The 27,927-nt window shown below is 40.7% G+C and overlaps 1 protein-coding gene across 3 annotated transcripts; it reads right to left on the reverse strand.

The window, feature by feature from the left end:
• Positions 1-116: 116 nt before the first annotated feature.
• On the reverse strand, positions 117-27,927 carry LOC18433010 (myosin-17). 3 transcript variants are annotated; one of them, XM_020666476.2, is made up of 39 exons: positions 27,354-27,927; positions 21,977-22,105; positions 20,358-20,501; positions 20,060-20,205; positions 19,818-19,974; positions 19,665-19,723; positions 19,285-19,444; positions 19,023-19,172; positions 18,778-18,914; positions 18,540-18,686; positions 18,277-18,378; positions 18,118-18,175; positions 17,920-18,021; positions 10,187-10,224; positions 9,924-10,050; positions 9,663-9,833; positions 8,838-8,969; positions 8,620-8,729; positions 8,405-8,465; positions 7,896-8,073; positions 7,532-7,737; positions 7,088-7,207; positions 6,845-6,943; positions 6,397-6,618; positions 6,080-6,219; positions 5,145-5,262; positions 5,002-5,052; positions 4,824-4,895; positions 4,514-4,684; positions 4,261-4,410; positions 3,554-3,760; positions 3,078-3,218; positions 2,919-2,989; positions 2,721-2,820; positions 2,582-2,638; positions 2,222-2,278; positions 2,025-2,105; positions 1,187-1,269; positions 117-988 (listed from the first exon to the last, which is right to left on the reverse strand). In XM_020666476.2, the coding sequence occupies exons 1-39, from the start codon at positions 27,354-27,356 to the stop codon at positions 865-867; spliced, it is 4,581 nt and encodes a 1,526-aa protein (XP_020522135.1). In that variant the 5' UTR covers positions 27,357-27,927; the 3' UTR covers positions 117-864. The 3 variants fall into 3 exon arrangements, with proteins under 3 accessions (XP_020522135.1, XP_011622900.1, XP_011622901.1); XM_011624598.3 differs by having other exon boundaries at positions 4,824-4,913; positions 27,354-27,921; XM_011624599.3 differs by having other exon boundaries at positions 4,824-4,904; positions 27,354-27,920.

A 27,927-nucleotide genomic window follows, 5' to 3' on the forward strand; every position in this document is an offset into this window, starting at 1 on the left:
TCCATCAATCCCATGTTTGTATCAATAAACACAGCCATGGTAAAAAAAGCACTTCCAACCGAACTAAAACTTAGTGAACACATAAAATAGCATTGCTAAAAGGGAAGACCCCCACATACAAAAAGAATCAAACTTCATACATCAAATACAAGCCCTAAAAATGGCTGCTGTTTTACACTGCTAAAGTTACAATGGTCACACCAATATTATATTACAAAAACAAACACCAATGAATTTGATGTGGGTCGATTCCAAATCGAAACCCTGACTCTGTAATTACAGGAATGCCCAAGGGCAAACACAAATACTTGAACAAATCTAATGAAGGAAGATTCCAACACTAAGTCAAAAACCCTAATTCTGTAATTACAAATTCACCCTAAGGCAAACACACATACTTGAATAAATATGAATATGGAGGGGACTAGACTGACCTTGTTTCTGAAATTACAGAAACACCCATGGGCCCATGCCCTTTCTGGAAATATGGGAAAGCAATATACTAAATTGAAACCCCAATTCTGAAAATTGCAGATTAGGGTGTGCCCCCTTTGGGCATATGCAAAACAACACACCACCGACAACCACCACCTTCAACCAAAATTACAATGAAAAGGAATATAGGTTGGGCTTTGACAGCAGATACAGGATACAGGGTCCTGCTTTTGGCTCTTAACTGAAGTCAAGACCTGTAAGAAAAGAATAAGAGAGATGGATAGAGAGAGACTCCTACGATAGAGAGCGACTCCTACAAAGGTTCTGATATTCAAGGGATGAGATCGTATGCACAGGCGCTTGACACAATAGTGAAGCAAATAAGCGATGAAATCTTCGAGATAGAGAAGAGAGATGATATTGGGAGAGTCACTCTGACCGCTGCGATAAGAACATGAAACCAGAATTCTCACGTATTAGAGGAGGTGGATCAATATCGGATATATCGATCTGTTCTAATGACTTAGAAATGTCATCAACTGAGAATGGTATGCTGCATAAGAAAAAAAGAGCAATCATCATCATCCAAGCCTTATCCCAATTAATTGGGGTCGGCTAAAAAAAAAAGAGCAATCAAACAAAAAATTTAAGTTTCTTACCTGAACTAAAATTTAGAGAAGTAATATAGGAATATATATAAATTATCAAAAAATAGGGGATAATATATTTTATGGGCAAAATGGTAAATTACCTGGAATCATCATCCAGCAAGAAGGAGCTGCTAACAGCATTGTTATTGTCTTCAGTCATCATAACTCTCATGCTAGAAATGACCTACCAAAACAGAGGCTCTATCAGTCAGTTTCTACTTTTTACCAAAAATAACAGCCCCAGCATGCACAAAATTAAGAGATTAGAGAGATAAAGTAATAACTAAAAAAAGAAATGGAATAAGTTAATTCGAGAAAAAGGGATGAAAAGCATAAAAGGAACAGTGCATAGAACACATATTTTCAATTAAATGTATTATTTTGATTCTGAGGTGACAATATATGCCAAAACTATTTGAGAAGACAGGACACAAAAGAGGTGTGCGTGTTTGAGTTCTTTTTTTTTATTACTTTTTTTTTGGTGGTGGTTGATTGGGGGAGAGAGATACGAGGAGGGATTGGGTAAGGGGGGGGGGGAGGCGGAGGGGAGGCAAGAGAGGCTGGCTGACATATCAATTTATATGGCCGTGTTGCACATTCACCAATAGAAAAGAATGAGGAATCAGAAGAAGAGTGTATACTACTATAATAGCAGTTTATATAGGATATTCATAAAACATACATTAAGTGGTTACGTTTGCAGATTGGAATGGGATTGATACAGGAAGCAATTAAATTCAATAAAACGAGAACAAAAGCCCAAGGATGAAATGTGTAAGGACATGGACACAAGAAAGCTGAAGTCCATGATAATTTTAATCAAGATACAGTACTTTCTTTATCAATGAATACTATCTACAACGGGAGGTATGTTAATCTAAAGGATTGAAACAATGAAACATATACTGGGATTTGCTAAGTGATCCCAACTTAACTTACCTCTGAAGATACACTGTGTGTACCGTATTTGTCATCCCAGTACATTGTACTGATACGGTATATCTGCTGGATGCTAAGCACCTGAAAATTAACCCGAAAGAATAAGTGATGCATGTACCAATAATTGGATCTATTAATTAGCACAAAAGAATAATTGCATGCTTTTTAGATTTTCGCATTGTGAAAGGATCACTCACCGGGCACAGGTCACGAGTAATTTCATTCAAGGTCTTCTTAGGCTTTTGGTGTATTACCTGAAAATGTGGAACAAATAGATCAAAGCTTGTAAATGGTGGGAGTCCATATGGCTAAATAAGAAAAGGAGAAGCATGCTATAATCCCAAGGACTGTAGGAACCAATAGTCCATCGGGGTTATCACCTTCCAATGGAGTCACACTATCCATGTGGGGCATTTCCTGTTATGGTGGGTGCCACTCACTCTTCATCACCACCTATCTTAATGTTACAAGGTGATGATCCTATTGGACTATGGTATTAATTGTCCATGCTATCATAGCACACTTAAGAGAAATAAAATCAACTAAATAGAACATACCAAGAACCCAACTGCCTGCCTGATATGTTTCAGTTCGTCCCAAGCTGAGCCTGCATACTGTATGATTTCCACATTAAGGTGATTTCAAGTATAGTGAAGGGAAACTAGAAGAGAGAAAAACGAAAATAGAGAGACCAACCTCTTCAGTAGCCTCATAGCACCAATGCTCTAGCTCAGCCAACCCTGCTTTCACATATTCTCCATTGCTGAATGAGCAACACTCACGTCTCAAAAGAAGGCTGCCATAGTAAATAAAAAAAGTCAATAAAATATGACCAAAGAATCTTAGGAAGCACATGTACTTTAACAGTTCCAAAGGACTAGATGCATGAGTTACCTATTAAACAATTGAACATTGATAAAAGAGAATATCTGGTTGAACACTTTGCGGACTAAGAATGAGGGGACCTGCAAAGATAGGGATAAGAAGTTGCTGAAGGTAGCTAAGTGCACAAGAACACGATTTAGTTTTAAATAAGTTCTGGCATTCACTTACATAATTGGCTTTCAAAGTTTTCAAGAAATTGTTTAGGCTTTTTACTATGCTCTGCCAATGGGCAATGAGAGCTTTCTGAGCCTCATAATTGGCCTGTGAACGAGTTCCCTTTACCAAACTTGCTCGAGACGTCCTCGGGGCCTACACAATTTTGCCAAATATTGAGAGACTACTATGAGATCCATGTTCCAAAATGAAAGTGTTAAAAGTCAGGAGATATTATAATATTCCTGTGGGCTATGGAAAAACCAGTCCATTAGGACAATCATCCATCAAAACGGACAGTGACAGAGAGAGAGGAACTAAGCACCAGCCCAAACCAGACATAACTCCAATGGTGGATTCCACTCTCTCTTCTCACTATCCATCATTCCAACAGAAGGTGATGACAAAATGCAGTACGGTTTTTTCACAGTAAATTGGATTACAGTATTTTCCAGTAGAAGTTGTATGGTTAAAATGATCCTCACAATCACCTGAATGCACAAACCCAGCAAGGGCGAGATCTCTTTCTTCAAGTTGTCTCGGACCATTCCATATATTTTTTCTAGATAAGCAGTGAGTTGTTGCTTAAACAGCAAAGCAGGATACTTGGCTTCCACTTGCCTCAGGTCATCCATTCCACTGATCATCCGGCCATTAATAAATGAAAAACCAGCACTTTGAGGTGATGCACGAATCCCCTGCACAAGTTATGAAGCCAACAGAGGTGACCCTTACTCGTAAGAGAAGCAACGAAGTGTAAAGAATCTTCCTATAAGCATTGTGCCAAATCTCATTCTTGGGAAATTTTTTGTCATGTAGGTTTAAAGGAGAATCTAAATTTTGGTTTTTTTTTTTAAGGAAATTAGGGGAAGCTATAAAATTAAAAAGGATTTAGAAAATACAACGAATTTGGAAATGATTCAAGTAACCTAAACTTGTGTCATTTTCTGGTTAGTTACTTATTTCAGTCTTATTTCTTGTTATAATGTACGCTTGTACTCTAAACTTCTCTTAAGCACAGATTTATTTTTTCAAAAAAGTTTCACGAAGAAATAGTCAATGGCCAGATAAATTTCACAATATTAAGTAGATATCTTTTTTGAAAAATTATTAATATTTAGTGAGAAATTAGCAAAACAAGAGAATCAATTGCATGCCTCAAAGGTGATTTCAAGGTAATAGGAATTGTGCTAATTACCTGAGATATCCTGCCAAAGAGAGAGGAAGACCTCCGTCTTTGTGGAGTCATACTTGCAGCACCAGTTGCTTTGAGTGTGCGTTGAAGGAGCAACAACAAAGTCGAGGCATTGGATAGCCAATAGGCTAATACGTCATTGCTCTCCTGTGCCTTCAGCAAATACAGTCATCCAAAACAGATGAATATGAAAATAAAAAAACTGAAGTAGATACAAGAATTACTGCCTGGCATAGAATAAAAATCTGAACGATACCTCTATAGCTGAGCCTATATTTTGAATTATACGGTCGAAAACACTTGTCCTTTCAACTTCAAATGACCTCCAGTGTAGAAGACATTTGTATATAATACAAGCGGCAATGGGTTTTCCCCCAGCAAACCCAAGATCTTGAGATATACACTTGATCAACAAATCTTGATTTTCCTAAACCGGTGAGAACACAAATAATAACCCGTACTTGAAATGAGGGAGCTACTCATAAACACACTTATCAATGTCATGGTAGTCATCCAAAAGAGAAACAATGTTTTAGAAGTCAATAAACTGATGTTAAGGGCTCTACCTGCTGCTTCTCATTCAGTGACTTCTGAGGCTTCTCTTCTACTTCGACCTCCCTTTGTACAGGTGTTGCAAGCTGCACATCCTGAAATTTCTTGTCAGGTGACAAAAGCCATCTTATCAACTTGATACCCAAATAAAGCACCTGTAAATGCAACTTAATGAAATTACAGTCTACTTACTGTAATGGCCTTTGTTTCACCGTTTAAGATGTTGCCATTCTCTGGACTCCTCTGTCAAATGAAAAATTTTCAGTATATTAGTCTCAAAGTCAATAATGTAAAGGTAGATTTCTAGGAAGATATTCACATTTAATCACCAGTACCTGAATAATCGTTGTCTTAGGTCGCACAGCCAATGCTTTCGAAGTCGGGGACATGGTTAGGGACTGCTGACGGAGTACTTGATTCTCGGATTCTAGATTCGTAAGCTTCTCTTCAAGCCTGAGTTTGGAAACAATAGCAATGTTAGACAATTGTTCTTTGACATGGTAATACCAGCTATATTTAGGTCAATGAAAAGTAGGGCCTGCCACATCTGTTGATGGATTATTAAATGACACAACAAACAGAAGGTCAGTTGTCAGTGAGAAATAGATAAACGAATTAGCCAAGTGTGCGTGCATGTAGATAAAACGAAAAGATTCCATGGTCCCATAGGCCAATGCTATAGCAATTGGTCCTCCCCAAAATCCATTACTTACTGATAGGGTAGGGCACCAACAAGGCTTCCAAACAACCTCCAAAACACTCTCATTCAACTAAAAATTGTTTAGATCTTCAAAAAACCTTAAAATCAACATTTCTAACAGCCACAAATGAGCAATTTAGAATTGATCATGGGGTAATTTGACGGGAACATTTTTGAGCTCCGAATCATTCTTTTTTTTTAAGAGGAATGGAGTGTTGATTGGAGGAGACCAATTTTGGGTCCTTGTGTCCTCAACCAATCAGAAGTGGTGGATTGTACAGAGGGCCAATTGCTACAGAAATGAGCCATGAGACCGTAGAATATTTTCATATGCATGTGTGTGTGTGATATTGATCTAATCCATATAAGGAATGTAACCTTGCTAAAATCATGTATCCTTTATTTCTATGCAATGTATCTGGGAATTCTATAACTAGAAATTCCAAAACACTTTGTACCTTGTAAGCTGGATATCCTAGAAAAATAAATGAAATATAGCAAGTATAGCACTTAGACATCATCGCATGGATAACAAAAGAAAGCGAATAGCTATCTGGAACATATGAACACCTTTGCAAAGAATCCTGAAGCTTATCCACCTTCCCTTCCGCACCTTCAAGCTTTTTAACCAATTTTCCATTTTCTTCCTGGGCTTCCACAAAATTTCGCTGCGTATCATCTGCTCTCTGCTTTTCCGATTGCAACAAAACCTGCAGAAGTAAAATCAATAGGTATGATATAAAGTTCCATTTACAGTTAAAGCTCTAAACTCTTATGAGGTAATCTCCTTGTCGTCTACTAACCATTTATACAAAGCTTCAAGTTCTAGGATTGCAATATATTTGTCTACACTATCTCTCTATCCTAGCCATAAATCAATAGCTTACCTTTAGGTTTTCCACCTCAGCAGACAAGGCATCAATCTTTTCTGTATCTTGAACAAGAACAGGTGTTTCTTTTATGACAGGCGGTGCTTCTTCTATAGCCTTCCGTGCTGCCTCTCGTTCCTTGACTAACAAGGAATGTGCCTCTTCAACTTGAGCTTGCATTGCATGCAAAGAATCCTGTAACTTAGCAACTTCAAGGGCCTTTGCTTCTTCCAAGTCAGTCTACAGATTGAAATATATGAGGAAGTTAGAATATTATATATAAAAATTTCAGTAAGTTTCTATAGTGCAACAAATTACAAACATCAAGCCAATGTAAAATCATTTGCAGCAAAGGATAAATATGTGAAATCACTGCATCTAGTTTCATCACTGAATAAAGAACAAGAAAAAAAGAAAGAAGAACATCCAAACATTTGTTTAGCATGTCTCAGGCCATTGTAAATACCCTTAGGCGCTTCTCCAGTTGCAAACGCCATGTAAGTTCCTCCACACGTTTCTCGAGCTTGTCTTTTGCTTCTTTAAGTGCCCCGGTTTCCCTTGCAGCCTGGCATTTCAAAGGGTTTACATAAGTCAATAAATTTCATGGCCCATAGAAAAGTTCGTGAGAATTTTCCGATATCTATGAACACGAAGCAGTCCAAGCCAGGATAGCATGCACAGTAAAATATGTAAAGTAAATTAGGCTAACCATTTTGAGCTTTCTAAGCTCTCTTCGTGCAATCCTCTGCCTCCAGGCACATTGATACGTGATGGCAGAATGCTTTAGACTCTTGTAATGAGAATAATCTCTATGACAACGCCATTGAGCCTGTAGGAATATTAAAGAATAAAATATATTTCCTTTTCCAAGTTTTTATAGAGAAATAAACGACAAATCTAAGCAAATTTTAGCTTCCTAAGTTGGTCCAATCCCAGAAAGTGTACTACACATCCTTAGTTTATTTTCTCTGTCCATTGTAAGATAGGTTGGTGGAACCCCTGCCTGATGTAAGATATACTTTCGCATTCTAGAAAGGATAACACGAGCAAGGCAAGGCCTACCTACATTCATATATACCTCATGTATTAAGAGACATACATATTTGACTTTAGATACCTATAGGAATTCCATTAGATTACTTAATAGGATTACCTGAATGATGATTGCAGCTTTGGTTTGCTTTCTAAACCTGAACTCATTGCGAGCGGCCATAGTCCTTAAGCCTGTCTGGATTGCAATAGAAGAAGACCTTAGTCTTGTGTATGACTTCCTGGCGAGATACTTGCGCAAATTCTTCTGGACCTTCACTGCTGCTGCATCCCTTCTCATGTTCTCATACAATTGACGAGCCACTTCCCCTACACGTAATATTGCAGAGAAGTGTAAACTGTAAAGTCAGAAGCAATGTCATACAACCCTCGCATTTCCCAAAATGGAAACTCAACTTTATTGTTGATAAAAGTAAACCCCCAAACACACAGAAAATGGAACCGGAAAGTAATCATTATGGGTAAACCTCTCCAAAAGGATTGCAGTTGAATAGCAGCTTTCCGAAGTGCAATGAACTCCTTGCGAGCAATATGAGTTCTGATTTGGCGTTGAATAGCCCTGGCTGCATTCCCCAACACCACAGCCCTTCGTGTATCCAACTCAGCCATCTGACCAGCTCTCAGGAAAACCTTTGTCTTGCCTATCTACAAACCCAGACCAAAACCCAATATAAGTATTATATAGTTTATCTACATCCAGTGGAAAAATTAGAGTCAATACTTTGAAAGGCCAAAAACTAAAATACCCATAGGGAGGGACCGAGGGAGAGAGAGAGAGAGAGAGAGAGAGAGAGAGAGAGAGAGAGAACAAACAGATCCCTATTTAAAAAGAAGTTTTCCTTTAAACAGATCCTTTAAAAGCAAATTTTAAATATGGTGCAGCCAAAAATTTCTATGATTACGATTATAGAAGTTCAGATAAAAATTATTTAGGTAGAATGGAGACAAAACTCATGTTATGGTAAGACAAACATACCTGATAACCTTTCAGGCCGATCTTATCCAGAATCTTTTTACATTCGACCACTTCATCAGAACTGTACAGCCACAAAATAAATTCATAAAATGTATATTTATGCCTAAGTTATCAGACGATCTTCAAGTTCTGAGAAGTGATATATCTGGAGCATTCGAAGATGTAAATAATCTTTCATATGAAGAACATAAAAGAAATGAAAGCAAATCACTTACTTCCCATCCAAAACTTCAGGAGCAAGAACACCAAAACGGTGCAGAAATTCATAGAAAGTTCGTCTGGTAGGATATCCAGCACAGCTGATCCTAATAGCCTCAAGTACACCCTGCATATATAAAAAAAAGCGTGGAGCATTCATTAATCGTTTGCCCAAAAAATAAAGTAGGACAGTAAAGAATTTAGCAATGTATATGACCAATTTTTGGATACTCACGCCACAGCGTAATTGTTGGATGACATTGAAGTTTTCAAATATAGAAGGTTTAAGAACGTTGTTTGGCTTCACGCATCTAATGTAGTGTGGTTCTGTTGAGTTCAATGTTTCCATCAGAGCTTGAAGTTGTTGCTGCATAAGTGAGATCATCCATAAGATAAAGCAAAAAGTGATTTGCAAACTTAACACTTCTACACATAATTAACATGGTAGTCCTGCACAATTATTGAAGTATGTTTATTTTTTATAATAGTAAAAGTGTGTTTAGTAAATTATACACGCTCGGCGAAGTATATTTCTTATAGAGGGAGTAAAATCAATGTGAACTAAACGTGACCGCCATCTTTACCCAAACATGCATGGGATTACATAATATTCAGTACACAACTGAACACAGTAGTGCACAGGCATGTGAACAAAACATGACCGCCATCTTTACCCAAACATGTATGGGATTACTGCATATTCAGTACACAACTGAACACAGTAGTGCACAGGCATGTCCACCCAGCATTCCATTGCTCTTGCTAGAGAGCCTGCACTTTGCTTGCGATCCAATAACATTCAAACTGTGCTTTTCTACATGTATTTTTGTGTGTGTGTGTGTGTTCATTCCCAGCATTTTAAGTCCTAAGTTGTATGGCTGTACGCATTCTCTCAATCCAATTAATGTTAATTACCAAAAAGAGGACTTCTTAGTTATAATAGCCGCTAGCTTTGAGACATCAGATTTGGACACCAAGATATAAATACAAAGTCCCAAGGGATTACAACAGGCTAAAAGTATTAGCATTGAAAGATGACCATAAAAATAAACTTGCATACTTTAAAACGTGTTCCAATAGAAGAAAACTTGGAAGACTTTGATGACTCCTCCGGAAGTCGAGGAAACAGACCAGCAACGAAAGGACATTTTGAAGCATTTAACAAATCCTGGTGCTCTGCTACCACATAATCTTTGTTTTTATCCAAGAACAGATCGGCTTGATATGTGACCTATAGGTAAGGAATCCAAATGAAATCAAGACAAGGAGTTATAAAATAAAGATAAAGAACAAGAAACCAAGCGGAAAAACTGCAATTTACCTCCCCAGCATAATGCGAAATAATGAAATTAGTGCGAGAAAGCTTCGGTTTGATAAATCGCTTATTCTTTGCAAATGTTTGATAGAGCTTCTGCGCAAATGTTTCATGCGTCGACTTCGGAAACATGCTGTAAGTTAAAACTTAATGCATGAAGAAAACATCATAGAATAATCTTCTCTATCACTTCAAGACAAACTATGCACCCACATCAAAGAAATTAAAACCAATGTCATCCATCTACAGCTAGTGGATCAGAAGCATACCAAGCTTCATCTAGAAGAGCAATAATACCACCAGGTTTCTGCAAAACAAAAAACGGATGTCAAATCACAAATGGTAGAGGACAAATAGAAACAATGGCTTTGAAACTCCAAGATAACGGAAAAGAAAGGTTAGATCGTCCATGCATAAAAAAGGAACTGTCTATATAGCTTGGCAGCTGCAAGAATTCAAATGATTACAAATTTGACAAACATGTAGAATCATGTGCCCATCAACTTCAATCCTATTTCTTTTCATGAAGAGGCAGAACAATATAGAGAATGCAAAATGAATCTCCTACGGTACAAAACTGGGACCAAGATATACGCATGTTAATAAAGGTATGAGAATAACCCGTATGAACAGATCAAATATCATTCAAGGGATAATAAAGGTAAGAGAATATACATAAATAATTAAATAAATTACCACAACTCTATTCAAGCTTGTGCACCTTTCTGAAAGGAGAGATGACACAATATATATCACAATGTGATGAAAACAGCCAGTAAAAAGAAGTCTAAAGAGTACCCAATGTCTTCTAGGCAGATATCACCCCCAATGAATTGCTTCCATCTCTCAACCAAGCCCAGAAAAAAAAAAAAAAAAAAAAGCAGTTTTCATCAAGCCACTTATCTAGGAAATTAAACCTATAAACAAATCAATGAACCATTTAAAAAAAAGGCTAGTTTGGGGGAAATTTTCCATCATAGGTTCAAACAAGAGCACCTCTGAATCCCAAAAAGCCTGAGGTATCACACTCTAGTGCCCATTCAACCCATCCAGGACTTTGGTAAGATTTCTAACATAACTCACTCAACAAACCTTTGTTATTCAATTGAAACCAGATCTCAGTCTCACACCCCCATCCATAAACCCTTTTTTTTTTTTTTGAAGTTGTTAACTTTTCTATTCTATTAGTTAAATAGAGTTACAGGTAATCAACATTAGGCTTCCCACATTCTGGGAGCTCCGTACAAAAAACAAGCTTCCCACCAAGTGGGAGCTCTATTCCAAAAAATGTAGAGGCTAACCCTCGCAAGGTTGCCCTGTACAAAATTCATCAAGAAGGTGCGTATACACAGAAAGTTTCAAAAAAAAATTCCTCTCAGGGGATCACTGAGAGTACAAGCTAGTCATGCATTGCAGTTGTTGACCACATCCCTAGCAAGGTTGTCCGCCTCCTGTGTTGGCCTCCTGCCAGATATGCCTCCAAGAGATGTCCATATGCCGGTAGATGTGAGCAAATTCGTCAAACACATGGGCAAGAGACCAGGGACTTGGAAAGGAGCCTGAAGCGCATCAGATAACATTCTTCGAATCAGCCTATACGATTAGAGACTCGCTCGAGTGGGGATCGAACACTTTGAGGCCTTCCAGGAGAGCAATGGCCTCAGCCATCGGGAATCAGCGTAGCCAATGTTTTTGGAGAAAGAAGCAAGGGTACAACCCCCTGATCCCTAATGATGCCACTGATGCCTGCAGGACCTAGGTTACCAATAGAGCAACCGTTGAAATTGAGATTGGTATATCCAAGAGGAGGTGGAGACCATCAGGAGGCACGGGAGGTCCATGGCAGACTTGTAAAGAGTAAGGCTCACTAATTCTGGATAAACGCGTGGCGTAAACCCCTTAACTGTTTATAGTGGGTCACACAAAAGATGACCAAAGATCTAATTTTCTCGAATAAGGATACCGGCGAGCATTTTCTCCCCAAAAGATTCTGCAATTTCTCTCATTCCAGATAACCATAGGATTGCCACTACTAAGACCTTCCGCAAGAGGATACCAGCTTTGGGCCAAGGGAAGGGTTGGAGAGAGCTAGAAAGAGCAGCGATTGACTGTGGGGTAACCCATCGCCAATTGAACAGCTGAAGAATAGCGCCTGAAAGCTCATGGGCCAGAGGGAAGTGTACAAATAGGTGGGCATCGCTTTCTTCATTGGCCAAGCACATCACGTATCTATTGGGAATGGCCAGCCCTCTCCTTTGTAGATGGTCAACCGTGAGGGCCTTTTCCAAACAATGCTATCCAATTAAAGACTTGGATTTTGGGAGGTACAATGGACAACCAAGCTCGGGCTATAATTGACGAGGGAGAGAGGGGGAAGGTGGGTGACTGAAGAAACTTCTATAAAAAGAGGACATGAAGAAGGTCCTCGAGACGGAGGGGCCAGAATGGTTGAATGGAGAAGGGATGAGAGATTCACAAAATCAGTTGTTTCAAAATCAGTAAGGGTCTTCTAAAAGAAAGGTTCCAAGCTCTACAGGGGCCCGACAGATGCATCTCATCCACCACGGACGAGAGTGGATTCTGAGCTAGGCGAAAGAGGGAAGGAAAGAGGTCTTTAAGGGGGGGGGGGGGGGGGTTTGGCCAATCCACAAGCCTGACCAGAACCGTACCCGTCGCCCCTCCCAAGGATGGAATCGAATGAGGCTTTGAAAGAGGTTGTGGGAGGTGAGGATGGATCTTTAAACCCCTGAAGATCTGCTGGAAGACCTACATTCTAGCATCCAAATGGATGGATCAAGTCGATATTTTTGTCAAATGACCTAAATCCAAAGCTGGTTGTCTTGGGTTTGCCAGTCTCCACCAACCATTTCCTAAGTAGGGCAGTGTTGTGCTTCCTTAGGTTGTGAATACCAAGGCCCCCGAGTCGTTTGGGCTCGCAAACGTTTTCCCAAGAGATGAGGTGATACTTCTTGGTGCTAGCATCACCTGACCACAGGAACGTTTTCATTAGCTGCTTGAGTCAAGTGGTCATTACTGCAGGCATATGAAATAGGGACATTTGATAGATCAGGATGTTAGATAGGGTGGCCTTGATAAGGGTGATCCTTTCAACCAATGAGAGGAAGCATCCCTCAGACCCACAAGCTTCTGGTCGACCTTATCAATTATATGAGACCGTTCTTTTCTTGGGGTGCCTAGGCACAAGGGCAACCCCAGGAAATTGGAAGCCAAGCTTTCGGCCTGGCATCCCCATCTAGCAGCTATGTCTTGTGAGGCTTGCATGTCCAACGCCACTGCGATCATCTTTGATTTGGACATGCATACCTTAATACCTATGGCAAATTCAACATTTGAGGAATAGGCGGAGGGAGTCCAGTTCTTCGAAAGAAGCACCACAGAAAACAAGAGTGTCATATGTGTACTGGAGGTGAGCGATGACCGGACCTCAGGGTCCACACTTGAATACTTTCAGCCGTCCAGTTGGAACATGGGAGAGATGGATTAGCTGAAAAACTCCAGGGCGATAGCAAAAAAGAATGGGGATAGGGGGCATCCCTGCCTGAGACCCCTTGACGAGGGGAAGTATCCCTTGAGGGACTCATTGATAAGCATGGAGAAATGGGAGTTAAGAGCAACAACCCTTCATCCAACTTCTCCAGCAAAACCCAAACCCCATTCTTGAGAGAATCTTGTCTAGGAAGTCCCAATCAACATGGTCATAAGCTTGTTCCCAATCGATTTTGAAAATAATCATCAGACTTTTGACGAGATGCCTGGAGTAGGGGAATTCAGGTGCCACCAATACCCCATTAAGAATCTAACGATCTTTGACAAAAGCCCCTTGAGAGAGGGAAATGACCTGAGAGAGAACCTCCCTTGGCTGGGTAGGCAGGACCTTCGAAAGTATCTTGTAAGACAAATTAATGAGGGTAATAGGGCGAAAGTCCTTAAGCTCCTTGGCTCTTTCTACTTTAGGAATGAGGGTGATAAAAGTGGCATTCATCACCCTATGGATGATCCCTCTAGAGTAGAATTCTTCAAAGAAGCAGAGGAAGTCATTTTTAAAGGTATTCCAAAAGGTTTTAAAGGGGGCAACAAGAAACCCATCAGGACCCGTGGCTCAATCTAGGCCAAGATAGTGATGGCCAAGAGTATTTCGTCTGTGAAGGCGCATTCAAGACAAGAGGCCTGATCAGGGGAGAGAGTAAGGAAAGAAGGGTCTGCCATCCTCGATCTTGGGCCGGTAGGGGCAGAGAAAAGCTGCTCAAAGAAATGAACAATGGCTTCTTCAAACTCTGCTGGTTGGTCAAGCACTCTATTTCCCACCTTAATGCGGGTCATGATATTATCCCTAACGCCGATAGTTGGCAATTTTATGGAAAAAGGCTGTGTCAAGGTCTCCAAACTGGATCCATTTCACTCTAGACCTCTGGTACTAGAAAATCTCTTCTTTTCTGAGAATGAGTTGATAATAAATATTTAATTGAGATCTCTGGAGTGCTTCCGAGAAGGACAGGGGCCCAGATTCCTCAATAAGGTCAAGGCCTTGGATAGCTTGGAAGACTGATAAGGGTGTGGAATTTCCCAGGTAAAGTGAGACTCCAATCCTTAAGAGAGAGTTTGAGAAGCTAGAGTTGCACTGGAGTTTGAAACCTGCCCTTCCCGCCACTAAGGGGGAGAAGGAATTCCACCAAGTAGGCAATAAGGAATTGAGGTGGGGTTCCTCAAGCCAGGATAATTGAAGCGAATGGGTTTAGGTCCTATCGTGGCTGGTTGGATATCTAGGACAATGGGACAATGATCGGAGGTGGGTTTGGGTAATGCTGAGGCATGGGAGCCAAGAAAGGCGGCATCCCACTCAAGTGAACCGATCAAGGTTTGCGAAAGAGGGGATAGCTGAGTGGTTGGACTACGTGAACTGGGTTCCCTAGAGAGGAACATGTATAAGGTCATTATGGGAGATGAAATCCAATAAATCCAGCATCCCACAAGAGATATTGAACCTAGAGTTGTGTTTGAAAGACCAGCTAGTAACATTAAGGTCTCCACCCAGACACCAAGTGGGATGGGGCATCGATGCCACAGAATCTAGTTCTGCCCAAAAAAGGTTACTGATCCCATCATAAGGGGCCACAAATCGCCAAGAATTTCCACAGGAAGCCATCGAAAATTCTGGAGAGTAGCATTGTGACTGAAAAGGTCCAATGTGTGAGGAGGCTAGGGAACGGACAGTTGGGTCCCAGACTACCTAAATTCCTCCTGAGGCCACGGACGCTGGCAATGCTTCCCATTGGTAGGGTCTCCGGCCCCACACTTGTCTGATGAGTTGAAGAGAAGGGAGGGGTAGTTTTGTTTCAATCAAAGTAAGAATCAGGGGACGAAACTTAATACAGAGGTCCCGTACTGAGCTGCGCTTGTTGGGGTGTCCCAGACCCCTAACATTCCATGGCAAGATTATCATGGGGTTAGGTTGAGGAGGGGGACACGCCGAGGGGAGCATCTCGGGAGGATGCCATAAGAAGGGGCTTACGAAACAGCAAGCTTAACAGAGGTAGAGGGTGTGGCTGACCTCTTGTATTTGATCCCAAAAAACAGGTTATAGACTTCTCTCTTGCCTTTTCTGCTTACCTAATTGTGGTCTGAGCATCTGCCTAAACGGTCCTTCAAGGCCGTCGTAGTGAAATCCCATCACTTGCAACACTTCTCTGATGTTGCGTTGAGTTCAATCCATCACAAAGGAGGAATCAACTGAGTGAGGTGAAGGGGCTGGTGAGGAGCTAGAGTTCGAGGAAGCCCCAGTTGACTGTTCAGGAAGAGAGGCTTAAGGGGGGTGGGGGGTGGTTAGGGGGGCTTGTGCCATAGAGAGTAAGGATATGTGAGGTGGAATGAGTACCACTGATAACCGGCGCAACAGTCAGCAGGCTTGACAGGTGGGGTTCCTTGAGGTGTTGGTCTGCGAGAGAGGAAGTCTTGAGGATGGGTGAAAGCTCCATTGTAGTAGGCTAGCTTCGAGCGGGGGGAAAATCCATCTGCTCTGGGGTAGGGGACTGCTCTGCCAGATGAGAGGGAGGGTAAACTGCCAATGTCTCGTTGCAATGGAGGGGAGGTAGATTGAAGGTCAACGATGATGAGGCTGCCAAGAGTGCGTCCCACAGATTCCTCAGCCCCAGAGGTTGGACAGGGAAAAGGTCCAGAGTCGAAGGGGCTGAAAGAGGTGAAAGGGAGAAGAGAGAGAAAGGTAGGGATCTAGCGGGGAGAGAGTCGGAGAGTTGGGATTGGAGAGGACGGGAGGTTCGGGTAAGGGATGAGCGAAGAGGCGGTGGAGAGTTGGCCAGGTGGCGGAAAACCTACCCCGGCCGAAGTGCCCCCAGCTGTGAGAGTAATGATGGGTCCTTGAGGTATAGGGGTAGGTATGGCGATGTGGCAACCATACGAGGAGGAGGGGTGAATGTGGCAAACGGAGGCTCCATTGACGTGGGAGAGAGAGGGGGAGAGGAGAGAGAATGGATAAGCAGGGAAAAGGCAGAAGAGGAAGGTGGTGTTTCAAGTACTAGGAAAGGCACTCGTGTCAATGAGAGGGGGTACATGGCCAGCATGCGGGGGTGGGACCACGTGGGAGGGAGAGGGAAGAGAGGAAGGGGATGGAGAGTGGTGAGAAGGCGTGCTACATGACGGGAGTTGCATGTCGCCCAAAGGGGGAGAGAAGGAAGGGCTCGGGTTAGACCAGGGGATGGGAGTTGGGGAGTTGGGAGGACTTGTTTTAATCCTCAGAAGGGGGGAATTGTGGGCCCTATCATTCATCCTCGGTGGGCTGCGATGAACTGGGCATTGAAGTCACCTAGAGACTACAGTTCAGGAGTTGTGGTCATGACTGAGGCTCTTCCATGCTCCGCTGGTGGAACATGGTGGAGGGAAGGAGGTGAAGCACTATTCCAGGAGAGAAGGATACGGAACAGGAGCTCATCAATCTCAAGCCAAAGCAAAGGCACGTTACACAGGGGATCCAAGAGCTCGACAAGTAATTGTATGGTGCCCAAGTGGAGGTATTGAAAGGATTTCGAGTGTACTAAGTGAAGGTGCCACACGCATTTGCAATGAGTTTGAAGGTTTCCAAGCGTATAAGGGAATGTGGGCGGCCCTGACCCAGGTTCTCTGTTTCTTGAAGGATCCGCATTCTTGAAGGATCCGCATTTTTAGGACCAGCGGCGAAGTGTGAGGGTGGCTCCCTTTAAGGACAGCGAAGTCGTGCTCTGTAGTGTCCTCTGAGCACTGGTCTTAATTGGGAAGCAGAAGAGAATGATTCTGTCAGAGAGTTTCCGGCAGCCGAGGTCAGGTTCTCCCCAAACCGTATGACACGCCACAGTAATACACAAAGAAACACAGTTATTTTCTTTTATTCTATCCTCTTTGTTAGGTAGACTACTTGGGTAATCTTAAATTAGTGAAAGAAAATGCATACATTTGCAAGTCATGCACATAATCCTACTTATATATGGCACTCTCTCCTAGATCTGAAGTTTCATTATTTGAGTTAATAGAAGTTCCTCTAAAACCAAACTATTAGATGTGATAAAATTTTCATAAATGATAAGAAATAGAAGCATGGTAGCAAATTATTAACAGAAAACATATATTTGACAACAAGCAGTATAATTGTCATGATGACTGAGCAAAGAGCCAGTCGAAAATTCAGTTACTCCGTAGTCTGCATCACAAACCAATACATGTATTTAAGTATACAATGATAGCCACCCACGATAACAAGAACAGTAGTATTGATAGATTAAGTGACATCCAGCCAATACATTGCTTTTTATAACTACTTTCCCTTTAACCTGTCTGCAGTCAGTCAAGAATTATGATGATGATGTAACCAGACAGTTTTATTTTCCTTCAGCTATTAATCCAAAACAAAATATAACTAGCATTACAAATTCATAGAATTTTTCCCAGAAAATGAAATAGCTTCTATAGAAACTTCATTAGACAACAGACAGAAAACCTTTTCAATCAGATCCAGCACATCTTGGTTGTCAATAAACTCAATGTAGCTCCAGTTAATTTCCTCTTTAGTGTACTCTTCCTGCTCCATTTTGAATACATGCTGCAAAAATAGAAAAGCATAGGCTCATCACAGTCATTGCATTGAAATTTAAGAAATTAGAATTGTATTTCTAACAACAAAATTAGGCTCACTCACCTGGTTAAAATGTTGTTGCAGCTTCTCATTAGTGAAATTTATACAGAACTGCTCAAAACTGTTTAGGAAGAAACAAAAGGGAGCGAATCAGGACTCCATATGCATTCAAATTTCACAGAAAGAGCTGACTTAATCTAACTATTTTTCATGTAGGGATACCTATTGGACTTGAAACTTTCAAAACCATAAATATCAAGGACTCCAATCAATGACTTTGAGTTTGGATCTTGACCAATCGAAACATTGATCTTATCCACAAGCCTGTAAAAAACATGGCTCAATGTATTAAAATTCTATCTCAAGGTGATGGGAGATTCGCAATTGAATAATTATGTCAATAGAAATGAACAGCCTGAAAATGGAAGTTGTTTAATAGAACATAAATAATATCCCACTAGTACTTACACCATAGAAACTCTTACCAGTCAAATAAGCGGGAGTAGATCGTTTTGGCTAGACCATCTCTACTAATCATTGCAGCAACAGGATCGAGGTCCCTCGTAATAACCTCTTCAGGTGTCACCATTACACGTCTACACAGTGCATCTTCCAAGCTCTTCTCATCACACCTAGTGAAGGGGAAATAAAGTAGTATGTCAACCACACAATAACTCAAGAGTGCACAAGGACAACAAAAAATATTAGAAGCCAAAAGCATACATGAGCAGTTCAGCTGTCATTTTCAGATGAAACCTAGACTTCTCATCCTTAAGGACAGAGGAATCTATCTCCTTTCCCTTAGCAAACTCAATATTACCAAGATGTAAAATAGCAGCAACAACCCTGAAGATTGCCTCCTAAAGTTATCAACCGGAAAAATTAGTCTAGAGGATAAATATTTATGAAAATAGTAATAGATTGAAATAAGCATAATGAACTCGGATAAATGCAGGGAATGATATTACCTGTTCTGGCTCACTAATGCCAACAATATCCATTGCCCTCCTGGTTGCAAGATATTCATGTGCATCATTCACACCATCTAGTTGATAGCAATTAGATTGATTAAGGTAATGAAAAGATCGTGGATTCCCCAATTTATATTTCTCGATATCCTGTGGAACACATTAAATAGATCAACAGCTTTAGAAAGCCTTATGATTATAGAAGTTACCTAATGAGAATAAAATATTCCAACTGAGAGCAATAAATAACAATGGGAAATACCTCAGGTGGCGCTGAACAAAGGAGATAAAAGCAATGGTAGTTTCTCTCAGGATCTGAAATCTGGCAAACACGAGACCTTTCGAGAAGGTAGGTTCTGACAGCTGCCCCCGATATCCTCCCACTCTTGTCAAATTGTATTTCAACAAATTTCCCAAAACGACTTCACAGATACATCATACAGAACATAGAAATGCACAGTATTTAGTTCATCACAAAAATAGAAAATGTTGAATATAAATAACAAAAGCTCTGTTTCAATTATCATATTTCGCTAAATTTGTGAACCAAAGTCTCGTTAAATCAAATTGTATACAAGATAGCATGGATAGAATGAAAGTTCCATTTTCAAAAGACCAAAAAAGATTACACGTATAACTCACCTAGAGTTGTTGTTTCTAACAGTTTTAGCATTGCCAAATGCTTCGAGGACTGGATTAGACTGCAATATGTTAAAGCAATACCACTGAGAGTCAGAAAGCTCAGCCACCAAAAGTAAGTGAACTTAAATCGAATAAAAGTAAAATGATACCTACTTCCAAAACTTGTTGTTCAACTGTCCTTCCTTCTGTTCCAGATCGTCCCCCCAAGTAAGCGAGGTATTGCATAAGCATCTTTGTCGTTTCAGTTTTACCAGCACCACTTTCCCCACTCACCAGAATGGAGTTGCTTTTTCCCTCATTTATCATAGCTCTGTTTTCATACAACATATGCCATCAGTATAAGCAATCATCTAACTTCAACATATTAAGTTTTCAAGGAAATAACAAAAAGTTACCTGTATGCAACATCAGCAACTGCGAAAACATGAGGGCTTAGTTCTCCAAAGGCTGCTCCCTTGTATTGTTCCATCATGTGAGTACCATATAGATGCGGCAGCCTTTGAAAAGGATTTACTGCAATCAATATGTTACCGGTGTATGTCTGGTAATGAAGTTAAAAAGTTAGTAGTCTACAATCATTAATGATGGCAATCAATTTTCCATACCCCAAAGTTTCCATACCCCAAAGTGGCATGGCACATCATATAAAATTATCATAATATATAGGAAATGACAAATAAAACAAATACACACATAGATTTCATTAAGTTCATATCGAGTGGCCAAGTTTTGTAGAACTCCCGGTTCGTGCAAATAAGAAAGCTTTGTCATGTCATCCACTCCACCAGGAGGAGCTTCTGTGTCCTTGGGCAAAACTTTTGACACATTTGTGACCACCTGCACACAAGCAACATATCAATGTGAAAAACCATGCAGACTTAAGTATATTATGATAATATGACTATAGCAGTTTATTGAGAAACATAGACCACATTAGAGATTATGGTTCTATGTCAACACCAACATTCATCATATTTAAGAAAAAAAGAACTAGAAAAGTAATAAGACACATGAAAATATATAATTTGAGAACGTGTGACAATAACCCCCAATTACCAGAAAACATTTTTGGTTCTGAACCATATCATGTCAAGAAATATTAATTTGAGAAGGTGTGATAATAACCATAATTACCAGAAAACATTTTTGGTTCTGAACCCTATCCAGACATGATACAATAGTATTTACAAGGAAATTATATCCAGCTGGAATCCAGATTCGAGATTCTCGGGTTTCCATTGTAACAGATAAGAAAGAAACTGGGAATCACTTCGACTTTGGAGGGGAAAAGTAGATATGGTGATAGGAGCATGAGAAATTAGGACGTTAACATTTCAATTTGACATATAGCAACCCCCTAGCCTAGTTATCACAATATCAAACCCCATATATCCTATCTCTCAACAGTATTGAATCCTTTCTGAAAACCCTTATCCCAGTTCCAGACTCCTGCAACCACATTATAGTAGGTATGATAGATAAGATGCAATTTTCAGTCAAAAGAGAAAGAGTATGGGTAGGGATGAGAACAGTCAACTAAGAAGCTGCACCAGTGTTTCAAACTTGCCCAGTTTTATTGGACTCAGGCGAGTCACTCGGACGCAGCAGGGTGCCGGTCCAAGCGAAAAACCTTGGGAACTGGCCAAGTCTCGAAACTTGGAAGAGGTCCTACCCTCCTAGGGCCAATGTTGGAGTTTAAAAACACAGAGGTATACAGTTCAGTTTGGTCACACGTTAATCCCTACAGATCACATGTAGAAATTCAGGAGTCTTCAAGGAAAGTAGTTCAGGGATTAACAAAAACAATGTAGCAAAAAGCAACATTAAGATAAAGAACTATGTCGCAGTAGATATAGCGGCAACAATAAGGACACATGCACAGTCTCCTTCAAATAGCCTATAAATCAGTGCTTGAAAGGTAAATGAAAATCTACAGTGTGTACAGATTCGCACTATTAAATTCATGCAGTTTCCAAGAAAATGTTACTAAAATGGGGAAATATCATATGAAGTTCAACGAGTACTGCACTCAACTTATTATTGAAAAACGTTTTCGTCATAACTAGCATCTCTAAAATAAAAGGTACCTAATTACTAAAAAATTATGGAAACAAATAGAATGATAATGAAGAACAAATTCAATCTTATTACTTCATCGTTGCTAGAAATTTAACTAATGAGAATGAAGAGTCTAGCAATAAGGACAGAAAGCAAGAACAGAGGAGGAACATATAAAGGTAGAACAAATACTAACAAATGTTGGATATGTATTCCTTCCTTGCAACAAAAGAAGCAATACAAAATTAGCATACCGTTTTCCCATTAGTAGTATGAACATGAACTTCCTGGCCATTGATACGGGAAACCTCTCCATCAACCCATGCTAATACTGGATCTTCAACCCATACATGAGAGCCCACAACAATATTATCTGGAGCCGCCTGCAATTTTTCCAATTTCAAAAACACAAAAGAATTAGAGTAATACAAATGCATGCAATAAATCCAGAATACCTAAGAATGACATCCCTATTTCTCTCCCTACTTAGTGAGATTTTGACTGAAAGGGCTGATTCAGATGGGATTTGCTCATTTTGAAATGATAATCGCAGATAATTTTTAGATGAAGAGCTTGGGTTACATATGGAATTTATGGGAATAATGATTAAAAGGTCGCAATGTTTTTTAATCAGTAGCTCGCTATTAGGTTACAAAGTTATAACCTAACCAATACAAGTGTAGTAGAGACACTTTTGATCGGGTATGTACTACAGATGGTAAGAGGTTAAATACACTATACGAAATGAAAGTTAAACTGTTTTCTTATGAGACTGATCCATCAGCTAATGCAAGTAGATAACAACTGGTGGTTGGCACTCTTTTTTATCTATTTGTCAAAATCCTTGAAAGCCCATGCTGTCCTAGAAGACCACCCATAGGTCCATTCACAGGATAGTCATTATCTACACGTTACATATGGATGTGTTTTGTTGTCCTCATCAACATTCACCTTGACTGTACAGCATATGCACCTGCCGAGTGGGGACAATGTCCAAACAGACAAGCTATCAGACATTTGTGTTGCCTGGTTCCTCTTTAGTTTCATGGAGTAGGAAGAAATAGAAAACGATACATTATGAGTTGAAATAGAATAGAGAGCTAGGTCATCTACTTGCAAGATATCATAAGATCGATAGCACCACTTTCTATATTTTGTATTGACTTAGTGTCTCCAATAGCATTGTCGGAGACTATATTATCGCCACAACATACCCAACGTATTAATTTGTATCATATGTTATGGAGTATTTATTATGTCAATGCGCATAGCCTCTTCCTCTTCCCTCGGTGGGCAGCCCCTTTAGTAGTCAGCCTGCCAGTCCTCCCCTCGTCTGACCTATCCTCTCCGGAGCCCCCATCTGGGAGCTGCAAAGAGACATCTTTGGAGATCAACCCCTCTCCACCCCGGACAACTCCTGCCTCTCAAGACCCCATTTGCAGCACCCAGCAGCTCAGCCCCTCTCCCCCATGTACCCTATCCACAACCTCACCCTTTCCACGGGAGCCAAGCCTTCATGCCGTAGCACACCACCCCTACCCTCTATTGGTCACAGATTTGGTCCCAATGAACTACTGGGAACGTCTCCCCAGTATGCTTCTACCCATCTGCCTACATCCTTCCAGCTTCCTTTAACCCTAACCCTTACCCCTTCTTACCTTCTCTTGGCCGACCTCATCCCTCCTTTTTGCCTTCTACATCCTTCCCTCCACCCTTTCCTTACTTCACCCACCCTTCCCAGCAGTTTGACAACCCTGGTCTCCAACCTTCCTGGTCTCCACCCTTCCTTTTCCTTTACACCCCTAGCCTCGCCCCTGGTTTTTCCACCTATCGAAGGTAATCCCCTCTTACCGGGCCCTTATTCATTCCCCCTCCCCTTCTTCGCAACCCGCCTCCTCCTACTCTAATTTCTATCCCATCCCACTCCTATTTCCTCATCCGCCCATCATCTTCAACCCTCCACCTCTTGTGGTTATCCCTTCCCCTCCCCCCCCCCGAGCATGCGCCTCTCCCTCCAATCTCTCTGTTTTCCTATCTCAATCTACCTCTAACCCCACCCCTTCTCCTACCCCAATTTTAACCCCCCTACTGCCAGTGCTCCTCAACCCTATGGCCCCTGCTCTCTCAATTCACCCCCTCTTCTCTGGTCATAGCCCCTGTTTCACAACACTCTACCCCCCCTTCTTCTCCTGCTATGAAGTATTCCCCTCGTCTCTTCCCGGTTGGAACGGATAGCAACCTTTATACAAGGAGTCCTCTTACTCCAGCTCTTATGCCACCCATTGTCCCCTTTCGGTCGACTCCAATTTTGTGGAAGAACTTGACCAAGCCAAATCTAGCGTCACAAAAGTAATGAAGGTTATGGCCTTCCAACATAATGGCCTAGAAGGCCCCTTTAATGCATTCACTACGAGCACCCTCTCTCCTTTTCTTCACATAGTGAGCCAACTATACTAGAATCTCCTTCTCTTGGCCCTGTTCTCAGACGCTCCCTCCCTAAGGCGCGTCTCCCTCTTGACCCCTAGCCCCATGATCATTCCTTCCTGGAATGCCAAGGGTTTGGGTCAACCCCATAAAAGCTCGGTACACGACCTTTGTGCCAAACACCGACCTGCAATTTCCTTTCAAAACAAAACTCCTTTCACCATCCCTCCTTGAGGTTAGACGGGTTTGGGGACAAAGACCCTCTCAATGGGTTGTGTTGCCAGCGACTGGGTCCTCACGAGGAATATGGGTAGTGTGGGATTCAATTGTCCACTCTCTGACCTCCTCTCATGTCAACCAGTTCTCAACCTCGGTTATTCTTTCCGGGAATTCGGATGGCATCCTGTGGAAATTTTCTGCTATCTATGAGCCTAATTCCAACAACACTCGACCCTTGTTTTGGGAAGAACTCAACTCTCTAGTGTCCTTACATCATCCCACTTGGTGCCTAGGTGATAATCTTAACATCACCCGTTGGTCCCATGAGCGCAATTCCAGTACTAATACCTCTAGGGGAATGACGGACTTTTCGTACTTCACTTCTAGGCATGACCTCATCGATGTTCCCCTTCAAGGGGCTTGCTATACCTGGTCCAACCACTCCTCTTCTCCCACCCTCTCCAAACTAGGTCGCTTCGTTTTTAGCCTTGATTGGGATGATGTTTTCCTAGGTCCCACATCTTTGCTCTACCTAAACCTACCTCAGATCCCTTCCCATCCTCTAGGACACCCAACCTATCAACAAAAGACCCAAACCTTTTCGTTTCGAACTTGCTCGGCTTCAAGAATCCAACCTTAGTTCACTTATTCCCTTGTGGTGGAACTCCTTTGCTCCACTTGTTTCCGGTAGGGCAGGCTTTAACCTTAAACATAAAATACTCAAACACTCTCTTAAAGAGTGGAGACTTCAGCTGCTTGGGAACTTTCACACCCACAAGGTAGCCCTCCTACACTCTATTCAAGCCTTCGAGCTCCTAGAGGAAACCAGGCCGCTTACACCATCAGAGCTCTTGCAGAGATCTCAGTTTAAACTGGAGTACCTCTCTACCCTCAAGAAGAAAGAAATCTACTGGTATCAGAGGTCCAGAGTCAAGTGGCTTCATTACGAGGACTAGATCTCCACAAAATAGCCAACTGCCCGACGGGGGGAAAACTCTATCTCGCACATTATTGTGGAAGGGAATCTGCATGAGCAACCAGCTGAGATTGAGGCCACCATAATCCTATACTTCAAACAACTCTTTTCAGCCCCATAAGGTCTCAGACCTACAAAGGCAGATCTCTCCTTCCTAATGCTCTCTCCTAACCAGGTAGCTTGGCTGCAACATCCTTTCTCTGAAGACGAAATCCTCCAAGCCATTAATAACCTCAACAAATATCGAGCTCCTGGCCCTGACAGGTTTCCCATAGTACCTTTTAAGTTCATTTGGAGCTCCTTTAGAAATGACTTCCTTTGCTTCCTTGAGGAATTCTACGATATACGGATTATTCACAAGGCAATGAGATACCTACCTAATAGGCAGTGTAGAACCCTGTTTCTGTCAATTATCGGAGAATAATTCAATATAAAGTAAGGAAGGTTATTTTCCCATGATTCATTCTCACAAGTGCATCATATGTTTAGCACTCAGACAGATCCATTACCTTATCTAAGGAGTTATTTTCCCATTATTCATTCTCATTCTTGTACGCGCATTATGAGTTCAGCTATGAGCTAGATCAATCATCTTATACTAGCAAACCATTTTTCCACAAATAAAATCTTGTCAACCAAAGTGGTGCTCATTCAGCTGCTAATTCTCTCCTTATTTAATGTTCCCGGAGAATATGTGGATGCATCTATGGAAGAATTACTCCTCACTGTTTAAAGAATTGCCATAAAACTCAGGACTTGCCCAACTCAACTTGGCTCAGGCACTAACCTAATTTTAAATTTTTGCCCAACACCCTTTGCTTAGTGTGATTCGGAGTAAAACAAGCCCTACTGACTGGAATTGACACCAGCTGACCTACACTACCCTATAATAACCAAATGTAAGAAGAACTAAAACAATGAAATCGCTCATGTAGAATTGACACCATTTCTTTCTAAACAAATAAGATTCGTTCCCCTATTAAATACAATGGTTGCAACTTTTCCATCAATCTGGTTGCCTAACTCAAGACCTAAGTAAAACAGTTAGCAGAGGTATAATTGAAGGAGCAAACCCAATTGTTGTCAATTAGAAAGTTGAATTCCACAAATTCGGTGGTAAGTCTTCCTTGGCTCTCTTTTATAGGACTTATGATCTAGGAGATTGGGACTACTACATCAAAAATGAACTATATTTTGTTTTGAATATTATGCAACCATTTGAAACAAATGGCAATCAAAAAAATTAGCACTGAATGAAAGGCAGGAAAATTTTCAGCGACAAAGATAGAAATACTAACATGCAATTAAACAAATATTGTCATGGAATCATACACAATATTACACAAAATAAACTAATTTCCAGCTTGTGGATCAAACACATCATATTCCCATTTTTAAAATGGTCATAAAAAAGAAATATTGTCGTGGAATCATAAACAATATTACACAAAATAAACTGATTTCCAGCTTGTGGATCAAACACATCATATTGCCATTTTTAAAATGGTCATAAAAACTCTTGGTTGCAATATGATCACCATTTTCCCTAAATTTACATAATTCACAACCTAGACTATAGAGAAGGCCAGGGAGGACGCACTCAGAGCAAGAAATAAAAGGAAAAATAGCAAGAAGTTCGGGAAAGGGCAGAAATAACCAATAGACTAATATTAAAGAAATAAAAAATTGAAGATTTCATGATGAGTTCAATTCAACATACAGGACTGACTCTAAAAACGCAATCAATTCATTCTAACCCAGACAATTGAAAATTGGCTTGAATAAAAAATAACGAATGCAAAGGCTTGAATGAGCAGAACATGTAATGAAACCAAATTAAACCAAAGAAATATGGAAAACCCCCAAATCTCACTGAATTTCCTCAAAAAGAAAAAACTAAAAATTAAACAAAAACCACAATTTATTTCATTTAATAGAACTGATCAATACAAAACCAGAATCCAAACCCCAAAAATCAAAATCCTAAAATCAGAGAAATGTTTTTAACTCACCATTTCTAAGGCCCTCCAAGGGGAGCTGACGATGAGAACAAATTCCGGCGATCATCCAATTCCAAAGCAGAAAATTCGCCGGAAAAAAGATTCCGGCGAGTAGATCGGAAGTTGTTCAGAAAGGTTCTCGCCTTTTGAGCAATCGTTGTATATGTTGAAGCTTCTCCAATATCAAAAGCTAAGCAGAAAAAAATAAGAGAGAGATTAACAGAGAGAAAAAGCTCAAAAATCCGGCCTTTTGCATTTTATATAGTCCACAGTTTCTCTCTCTAGCGGACTGTATACCGTTGTTAAACTAGAGAGAGAAACTAGAAAGAAGAAAGGAAGGTGATAATCTGCCACCTTTACTTTTTATGTACTCTATTTTATTTTTAATTTTACATTATTACAATAATAATCTGTACAATTTTGTTTTTTTGTAAGAAATGTGAATTATTACGCCATTTTGGAGAATTCAAAGCGGGAAAAATTAATTTTTTAGGGTTTTTGAGGTAGGACAATCGTGGCTGCCACACCAGCTCCCGACGCTGGCTGCTTTAGAAAGTGAAAAACAATACTAGATAGCCTAAAATGC

This window comes from Amborella trichopoda, chromosome 5 (genome assembly GCF_054954075.1).
Source record: "Amborella trichopoda isolate Santa Cruz 75 chromosome 5, AtrichopodaSantaCruz75HAP2 v2.0, whole genome shotgun sequence".
NCBI lineage: Eukaryota > Viridiplantae > Streptophyta > Magnoliopsida > Amborellales > Amborellaceae > Amborella > Amborella trichopoda.